The following is a 9,793-nucleotide window of genomic DNA, read 5'->3' as shown; positions in this document are numbered from 1 at the left end:
ATAAAGGTAAAATAAAGGATTTTATTTTTCTTATTCTTAATTGACCTCATAGATAACTTTTGTTCAGAGTGTTAATAGAAATAACGTGTTGGGTGACTACAGTTTAGAAATAAGAAAAATGAATGACAGAAATGTTATATAAGGGTCGAGAGGGAGGAATTCGGATCACTTCATTAAAAGGAGCCTGCATTATTTGAGAAGATATGTGGTGTTATTTGAAAACGAACTTGGATTAGTTGTAAATGTATGTTGCAAACTGGCAACCACCAAAGTTTTTTAAATGAAGTATAATTGACATGCTAAATGAAGAGAAAATTGGAATTATGTAAAATGCTCAATAAACCCGAGAAGGCAGAAAAAGAATGGAAGACAGGACACCAAGAACAAAGTCGATAAATAGAAAAGTTACAGACGCAGAACGTATTATTCCAGCTACGTCAATAGTTACTTTAAACATGAATGGTCTGAATATACCAATTAAGAGACAGGCCGTCAGAGAAAAAGCAAGACCCAGCTGTGTGCTGTTTACTGGAAACCCACTTAAAATACGTGCAGACACACGGAGATTGAAGGAGGGGGCGGAGGAAGATGGACCTCGACTCCAACCCGCAGGGAGCAGGCGCGACCACATTCACTTCAGACCGAGCAGAGTTCAGACCCCGGGAAGTTACGGAACGAAAAGGGCGTTGCCTGGCGACAAGCGCTCAGTTCTCTAGGAAGACGTAACAGTCCTTGATGTGTGTGCACCTAACAACAGAGCGTCAAAACGCACGAGGCGAAAACCGAGACTGGCAAGGGAGACGGGCGAGTGCACCACAGCCGGCGGCGATTTCAGCACCCCGGCAGGAGTGGACAGATCCAGGGTGAGGACGCGGCTGCGCTCAACGGCACCACAGTCCCCTGGATCTAGGTGACACTCAGACTATTTCATCAGCGTCGGGCAGAACGCATGCTTCTCGAGCTCACACGGAGCACGCGCCAAGACAGACCGCATTCTGGGCCATGAAACACGTCTCAGTGCGTCGAAAGCTGCACGCTAAGGATGCTCTCAGACGCGGTGGGAGCAGGCTGGAAATCAACGACAGAAAGATAAAGGGGACACCCCAAAACACTCGGATGTTAAAGGACACACCCCTAAGTAATAACGCATGGGCCGAAGAAGAAATCTCAAGGAATTTGTATATTTTGAACTAAATGAAAATGGAAGCACAGCTTCCCCAAAATTTTAGGATGTAGCGAAAGCAGTGAGTTCGTAGTAGCAAATTCATACGTTAGAAAAAAGTAAGATATAATATCAACAATTTCAGCTTCTGCCTTAGGAAACTAGAAAAAGAGCTATTTAAATCCAAAGTAAGCATAAGGAAAGAAATACCAAAAACTGGAGCATAATTCAATGAAGTTGAAAACAGAGCTCAATAGAGAAAATCAATGAAGCCAAAAGTTGGTTCTTTGAAAAGGTCAATAAAATTGATAAACATCTAGCCAGGCAAACCAAACAAAAAGACGAAGGGGACAAATTACTAATGTTAGAAATGACATCGGAGCCATGACAACTTCCTGTGGACGTTAGGGGTAATGAAGGTAGAGTATGAACCGTCTGTGCCTATAAATTCCTTCAAAGATACAACCCACCAAAACCCGTACAAGGAGGACTAGATAACCTGAATTCCTTCATCATTGAAGGAATTCAATCAGTAACTAGTAACCTTCTGAAAAAGAAAGCATCAGGCCCCGACGGGTGCACGGGTGGATCCTACGAAATATTCAAGGAGGACGTCACACCAGTTCTCTGCAGTCTCTTCCAGAAAACAGAAGCACAGGGCGCTCATCTTATGAGGCCGGCACCACCAGACCAGCAGCGCTAAAGCCAGATGAAGACGTCACAGGGACGGAAAACGACAGCCCAGCGTCTCCCGTGACCGGAAAACATAAACCTTCTAAACGTAATACGAACGACGAATCCAGCAGTGTGTGAGAAAAAATTATACAGCACAGCCACATGGATCCATTCCAGACATACAAGGCTGAGCCAACACCGAAAATCAGTGCCTGCCCCATCACGTCAACAGGCTAAAGAAGGGTCACACGTACGTATCGAGAGATGCAGAAGAAGCAGTTTGACGAAGTCCAGCACATTCATGCTAAAAACTTTCAGCAAACAAGTAATGGAAGAGCACTTCCTCGACGTGAGAGAGAAAGCCCCAGACACCTCCAGACACCTCCAGCTGACGTGAGACGTCACAGGGAGGGACAGCTGCTGCCCCCGAGACCAGGGACGAGGCAGGCCCCCCATCCAGCCTGCAGCCCCACACGGGTCATCTCGGCTCGCGCAGAAAAGCAGGAAAGTGAAACAAAAGGGGTGTTGACCGGCGGGAGGGAAGGAGGCGTCTCAGCCTCGGACCACGTGATTGCCCGTGTCGACAATCCCGAAGAGTCGACAGCGACAGAAGCGGAGACCGGTTAGCGAGGTCGTGGGACGCCAGGTTGATGTGCAGTAGTCAGCAGCTTGCCTGCGTGCCAGCAATGGGCATTGGAGTTCGAAACTAACATCAGCACAGACGAAAAAGAACTTAGGAGCCTGACAAAATATATACGAGATCAGTGAGGACCACAAAACTCTGATGAAAGAGACAGAGATCTGAATGAATGCAGTCCACGTTCATGCATGGGAGACTTGGTGCTGTCAAGGTGTCCGTTCTTCCTGACGATCTGTAGGTCCAAGGCGACCCCACTCAGAACCCCAGCAAGCTCTGTTCTGTGGCTGTCTGTCCTGGGGGTGTCTGTTCTGTGGCTGTCTGTCCTGGGGGCATCTGTCCAGTGAGTGTCCATCCTGGGTGCATCTGTTCTGTGGGCGTGTGCCCGGTGTCAGCCGTCCGCCTGCCTCAGGAGGCAGGGTGGGCTGTGTCTGTGACGGGGCCGGTCCCTCTTCGACCTCCCTGCGGTGATGGCTGTGCAGGCTGGTGTTTGGCCAGCACTGTCCCTCTGTGGAGATGGGTGGGGGTCGCAGCGAGTGCCTCGGTGATTCAGTGCCCCTCCGCACCATGCTCAGTCGCAAACGGGTGTGGCGGATGGGGTCCTGGCCGTGTGGTGCCACAGCCTGTGCCTCCTGCCCGCCTCCCTCTGATGGGCCTTCAGAGGTGACAGCGATTGGCAAGGGGGTCTCAGGGACCAGCTGTAGAACCAAACACACTAAAGCCCCTTGGCGCATTGGCATTGTGGTTTGGGGCCAGGTCAGGGGAAGCAGTGGGTGTGGTGAGCCCCACAGCTTTGCAGCTGAGGGGCTGCTCTGTGTCACGTGTTGTGCTCTCTGTCCCCTGAGCCCCAGGGAAGGCTCCAAGCTCAGCCCCCCAGAGTCCCCTCCCTGTAGCGCTTTGCTTTGGCCTTAGGTTCACCCTGCACCCAGTGCCCGGTGGCGGGGCTGGTGCCCCATCCCCAGACATTGCTCCTTCCGTGACAGGCCGGTGGGTCTGTGCGTGGATGGCACTCGAGAGACCACAGATCCGTGCAGCTCGTGGGACAGAGCATGACCCCTCAGGTGCTCTGACAGCACACGCGTCATGCTGGCCCCCAGGAATGTCCTGAGAGCCCAGGAGCACCCCCCCTCCGCGTCACGTGTTCCTGGCCCCAGTAGGCGAACATGTGACGGGGCTGGCCGCGGTTGGCCGCCGTCTGGACTGGGGAGCCCCAGCGGCGGTCTCTGCAGGCCCATGTGCTGCCCAGGCTACCCTAGGCGTCACCTCACGGAGGGCTCACAGCCCCTGAGGTTCCCACCATGGGTGTGGGGACACTGTCCTGGGAAGAGACAGCCCCAGGCCCCATCTGGGGCGTCTGCCCGGTGAGGGGGAGGCATCCAGTGAGGTGACGGCCGGCTCTGGCAGCAAGTGTCCAGCGTCCCCTCTGTCCGCGTCACACAACAGCTCTTCCGTGGGCGTGAGCCGTGCAGGCGGGGCGTGGGGAGAGGTCCCGCAGCCCTTCCGCACCTTCACGGTTTCACTGCGGCCCGCTGGACGGGGCATGGGACGTGGCGATCACAGCATTGTCCTGTCCTGCTCTTTTCCAGCTAAGAAGTACAGGAAGGTCACGGGCAAGGAGATCTACTCAGACACGCTGGAGAGCACGCCCATGCTGGAGAAGGAGAAGTTCCCGCAGGACTACTTCCCCGAGGTGCGTCACCGTCACCGCGGCCGCCTCCACGAGGCCGCATGCTCTCGTGCGTCAGGGGCACGCGGGCCCCGTGCTCACGGCGGGGAGCACGGCTGGTGGCGGGCGCGGGAGTGTGTGGCTCGGTGAGGGCGGGAGCAGGCGGGGTTGATCCTGCGTCCGGCCCAGTGGCAAGTCCGCGACTGTTTCCAGGGAGAGGCGCTGTGCCCTGGAGCGCTCTGGCCGCCTCCACACCCGGGCTGCGTGGCCGAGCCGTCTGGTGTGGGGGGCTGTGCGCTCGGCAGCTTCGTCCCCGGGGTGCTCGGGGGGCCTCTGGCCGGCGGCTCACAGAGGAAGCCGCGGGGCGTGGCCAGCGCGCAGCTCGGCGGGAAGCCTGGTGCCCGCGTCCACCACGCATGCCGCAAAGAAGGTGCTGCTTCGCCAGCGCCCGGAACTCGGGGAGGGCGCGGGCCTCGGAGAACGTGGCTGTTTCCGTTGGTCTAGCTGCGCTTTTGTGTGGGATTCTTTGCGCACTGTGCCCGTGACTTGGACCCCGGGACGTTTTAGTGAACGGCAGAACCCGCACTTCTGGAGTTTCCTAGTCCTTTGTGATTACCGTGGGGGCCCCGAGCTGGCCACGCCGTCCCGTGCTGTCTGCCAAACCACAGTCACACAGGAGGGACACTGTGACTGAGGCACGCAGGTGGCGGAGTTGGAGGCCCGGGCGGCTGTCCCCGCCAGCCGCGGTCACGCGCCCGAGCGGCCTGCCTCCCGTGCCGGCGTCGTGCTCAGCCATGAGAAGGATTGTGCCCTGGTCCTTGCTGCTCAGCAGGTGCCCCGCCTGTTCTCAGAGCCGATGCTCAGCAAGGTCACAACTTTATGAACTGGCTTTATGGCCCGAGCCCGGAGCGGAGGCACTGTAGCCCCGGGAAGGCTGGGCACCTCTGTCATGCTGGGGTACGGCTTCCTCGTCCATTGTCCCCGACCGAGGACTCAGTGTCAGGGAGCTGGCCTCCTGTCCTGGCTGCCCTTGGCTCTCCTCTGGCCCCGCTCTCCATGAGCTTAGAGGAGCAGTGCCCAGAAAGCTCTGGAAGCTTCCGTTCCCACCCCGCACGAGCGCAGCCACGTCTCAACCCGGGTGGGCCTCCCGGACGATGGCGTGTGGCGTGCTGTGCGGAGGTCGGGGCCGGGGTTCTCCTGGAGATGGCAGGGCTGAGAAGTCGGTGTCGGAGCCCAGTTATGGCCAAGCACCAGCCCCTGCCCACCCAGACCCACCCTGGCTCGCCCACCAGCCACGAGGCAGGGACCCAGGGCCAGCAGTGGAGGACCGGGCACCTTCACAGAGAGAGCCAGCTTACGGTCCTCGGGGACAGTTGGGGACTGCCCGGGTCCTGGCCCCCCATGGCCGCGCCCCAGTGCCCCCCTGTGAGAAGTCTCCAGCACTACTGGCCGTGCCTGATGGGGCTGGAAACCTGGGCTCGGCCCAGCTCTTCACTCGTCGTTTAGGTCCAGTGCCAGCCCAGCAAGGCCAGCGTCCCACCCAGCACCGAGGCAGCGAGGGCCTCAGTCACCACGAGGGGTCACCCTGTGGCAGGAGGGCAGGCCCAGCAGGGTGGCCGCAAGGCTGGGGCTGGGCAGCCAGGCCCGGCTGGTGAGCCTGCAAGGCAGGGGAACAGTGCTGGGCACGGGCCGCTGGTGACGGTCCCAGGGCCGGTGTGGGGTGACTCCCCCTTTAACTGCCGCTTTCAAGGCTCGAGCTGTTGCCAATGACCCCAGACTGGGGCGGGGGGGACCTGGACTCAGCCCTCCCTCCCTGGACGCCCCACACGCTGAGCCCCACAGGCCAGACACACCCGATGTGGCCCTCGTCACCCCAGGAACTCGCAGGGTCCCTCACCCTCTCACCACTCACTGGCGACCCCAGAATTTTGGCCTTTGGTCTTCTCACTGCATCTCATCCTCAGAGGTGGGGTCACCAGAGGCGCCCAGCGTCTGTTGGCTGTGAGCGATGACGCTCTCTAAAGAAGAGGCTTCAGTGACGGCCACCAGGTCCTTTGGGGGGTGGGGAGCTGGGGCGACACGTGGACGGCCCCCACGGAGGAGCGAGTTTCCTCGGGACACAGGACCCCCTGACAGGCTCGCTGCCCCAGGGCCCAGCACGTGGGGCCACGGCGTCTTCCCCCCACTGCCCGGTGGCTGGGGCCTCAGCCCTGGCACCCCCTCCCTGCTCACCCCTCAGACAGGGCAGACACGGTGGCGGGGCGGGACATGGCCCCCGGCCTTGCTGCCCGCGGCTGGCGCACTGTCCCCCTGAGGTGCCGAGGTGGCCCCGTGGGACAGACAATGAGGGGCCACCCCCCTGCCCTGGGTCCAAGCCCTAGCTGGCGGTCAGCAGACCTGGCCCCAGGGTGACCGCCACACGCGGCGTCGGCCTTGGCCATCATCGGTCCCTCCGCTGCCACGTCAGAAGTGGTCTCGGGGTCAGTCCGTGAGATTCCAGGACGTGAGTCTCTGCCAGGGGACCAAGGGCGGTCCCTGGCCCGCGGAGGCCCCTTCGGTTCGGTGGCACGTCCCAGGCCCCCGGCGCCCTCTGTCTTCACCAGAAGGCGGCTACCGGCGGGCGGGGCTCCCGGCGCCACCGTGTTCTGCCTCAGGCCAGTGGCTCGGCTTTATCCGAAGGCTGGGGGAGGGAATTAGTTCAAGACGGATTTCCCTTTCTTTTATTGCCGCCACTTAAGGGTAATCTAAGTGTAATTACCGTGATGGAGGCGATCCCAAATAATTACGGCCCAGTGCATAGAAAACTAACAAAACTTTCCCTGCTGATTTACGGTCGCTTTTGGCTCAGCATGGGTTTCAAATGCCGCCTCTGGGAGCGGCACTCCAGATAACGTGAGGCCATTTTTAAAAAGCAGATTTGTGCAGTCGATCAGGGCCGAGACAGTTTTTTCCTCTCGCCTGTAGTGAGGAATTGGTTGTTCGCATAGATCACTGGACTGCCCCAGACGCTTATGAAAGATGAATTAATTTCGCTAATGCTCCAGCGCGGGCCTTTCCCGGGGAAGGCTGTGCGGGGGGACCCTCCCCGCAGCCCTCCGTCCTCGCCGGTGATTTATGCTGTCTCTCAGTAGATGAAGCCGTCTGCGTTCGCCATCCATCTGCTGGCTAAAGGAACTGTTGCGGGGGTCTGAGCAGAGACTTCATGCTGTAAGGGGGACGACGAGGCGGCCCCCGCTGCGTGACGTGGCTTTTCCATGGTGACAGCCTCTAAGAGCCAGGGCGACCGCCCCGCCACACTGTCCCCCGTCCACCATGGCCTGGCGTCCTTGACAGAGTTTCAGAAGGGGCCAGTGGCCAGAAAGCCCAGAGTGCGGGAATAGAGCGACCGATCCGGCATTTGCACACACACGCGCACACACACGCGCACACACGCGCACACTCCACGGCTGCCCTGCGCAGCTTCCGGGGTCGGTCTGCAGCCTGCCCGGGGGAGGGGGGCCGGGCAAGAGCACCGGTCGGCGGCCTGTATCCGGTCCGGTTCCTCTCACGCCTTCGGCTGCCCCGCGGGCCGGCGTGAGGGCTGAGCGCGTCCGCATCCTGCGGGGACGCTGTGCCCAGCGCCTCCTGCGGTCAGTGCAGGTAACAGGAGCGAACCAGGTGTGCTCAGCACCATGACTACGGGATTCACCTAGAACGTAGCCACCACAGACGGCGTTGGGGTGGGCAGTGGTCACCTTCACAGTGACCTTGAGTGCTCTGGGCAGAGGGCTGATTGGGAGGGCGCTGCTGTGAGGGCCGGTGGCGGTGGACGTTGCTCGTGAAGTCCCGTGATTGGGGGAAGGAAGGAAAATGAGCCGGCGGGCAGCTCGCGGGGCCTGGGGAGGGGCTGGGAAGATGGGTCCCCTCCCACCCCCGCGCTCGCGGGCTGCCTGCTCGACGGGTGGCACCCAGCGTGTTTCTGATTGACAGGCACCTGGGCCGATGGTGAGTCGGTCTCTCTCCTCTCCAGCTCCTCACCTGTGTGACCGGTTTGTTTTTCAGTGCAAATGGTCGAGGAAAGGCTTCGTGCGGACCAGGTGGAGCGTTGGGGACTGGTAGGTGTGCTGCGTCCACTGCTTCATGTGTCCTCACGCTTGCCCCTCTGCGTGTCGCACGGGGGTGTGTGCGGACGGGCCCATCGAAGGCCATGTGCCTTGAACCCCCGTTCTGTGACCCTTTCTGGTCTCGGTGACGCCGTGTGACCCGGAGCGTTGTCCCCGGGTGCCCGTGAGCGCAGCGTCCAGGTGTCGAAGGCCCAGGGCCACTGCCCCGCCCCTGGCGGCCCCTTCCTCGGTGGGCCCGCAGCCCACCGCTGCCTGCAGCCTATTCTGGGGGCGTCGGGCGCAGCCCGCTGTCCCTTGGCCCCTCGGGCCCGGCCTCCCTGCAGCATCTGCGTCCCCACGTCGTCCCGACTCGCTCTGTCTCCACAGCAAGGTCCTGGAAGGGCACATGTGTCACCTCAAACGGGCCTCGTGCCACTGGCGGGCTTGTCCAGGCGGAGGGAGCGAGGACTGTGGCCCGTCCCTGTCATCGGGGGACAGGGAGCTGGTGACAGGCTCTGCAGCCTGTGCCCCGACCCAAGCCCGGACTGCCTGTCACGGTGCCCCAGCCAGGGTGGGGGCTGTAGAGCTGCCGGGCCCTGAGTCGTGGGGCCCCCCGGGTTTGGCTGTCCTAAAGCCTGGACAGAGCTTGCGGTCTAACCCAGGAAGCATCAGGCCACCACTTCTGGCCTTGCCGGGGTCACACAGTATGGGCACTAGAAAGCAGGGCGCTTAGGGTCACCATGAGGCTGCAAGACTGGCTTGTCCTTCCCCTCTGCTGCATGGTCAGTGGTGTCTCACTGGGCTTGGGGTCCGCGGGTTCCCACTCTGTAGATGACACGTGCTTACCCGCCCACCGCCCTCACTGAGGTGGGCTCGGCACAGCAATGCCAAGGGGCTCTCAAGGTGGACAGGCTGACCGCACGGCCTCCCGTCCTCGCCACAGCCCTGTGGACACTGAGGTCACCGGGCGTTTCCGCAGGGCGGTGGGCACTGCGCGCAATGGGCCTCAGGCGGCATCTGCCCGGCCCCCTGCTGGCTGGGGGCACCGAGGCCTCCGCCACCCTCCTGGTCTGGCTGGCCACCTGAGGAATGTCTCTGTGGCCGAGTGTCCGTCCCGGTCTCTAACAGGAAGCTCCAGTTGGCCAGAGTAACCGGCTGCCATTGCAGTGACGTTTGAGGGTGGCACTCGGGTCTCGCACGTCCTCTGAGCAGGTGGGGCCTGTGCTCTGCGTCAGCCCAGGGCTGCCGAGGACAGGGACACAGGTGCAGGTGGCTCTGCCCGCTGGCAACCCCTGGAAACCCTGACCAGGCCTTGCTCCACGTCCCCCAAAAACCCAGGCCGGAACAGCATGGGCGCCCGCTGTCCCACGGCTTCAGCCCTTTGTCACCGAGTGTCCTTTCTGTCTCTGCAGCGCCTTCGACCTGGTGAACATCCACCTTTTCCATGACGCTTCCAACCTGGTCGCTTGGGAGACCAGCCCCTCGGTGTACGCGGGGATCCGGCACAAGGCCCTGGGCTACGTGCTCGACAGGTAGGTGCCGAGCGCCCCGCACCGCCACCCGGGAGCCTC

The 9,793-nt window shown here is 60.8% G+C and overlaps 1 protein-coding gene across 2 annotated transcripts in view; it reads left to right on the top strand.

Moving 5' to 3' along the window:
• The window catches only part of INPP5A (inositol polyphosphate-5-phosphatase A), a 99,697-nt gene that overhangs the window by 50,110 nt on the left and 39,794 nt on the right, over positions 1 to 9,793 (top strand). For both annotated transcript variants that reach the window (XM_015590188.2, XM_025047537.1), the window contains exons 5-7: positions 4,061 to 4,164; positions 8,182 to 8,234; positions 9,635 to 9,754. In XM_015590188.2, coding sequence (XP_015445674.2) covers positions 4,061 to 4,164; positions 8,182 to 8,234; positions 9,635 to 9,754 — 277 coding nt within the window. The remainder of the gene's footprint in view (positions 1 to 4,060; positions 4,165 to 8,181; positions 8,235 to 9,634; positions 9,755 to 9,793) is intronic.

Source organism: Pteropus alecto, unplaced genomic scaffold, assembly GCF_000325575.1.
Source record: "Pteropus alecto unplaced genomic scaffold, ASM32557v1 scaffold74, whole genome shotgun sequence".
NCBI classification, from domain to species: Eukaryota; Metazoa; Chordata; class Mammalia; order Chiroptera; family Pteropodidae; genus Pteropus; species Pteropus alecto.
The sequence above is the reverse complement of the archived record's forward strand: the minus strand, read 5'-3'. Positions and strand labels throughout refer to the sequence as shown.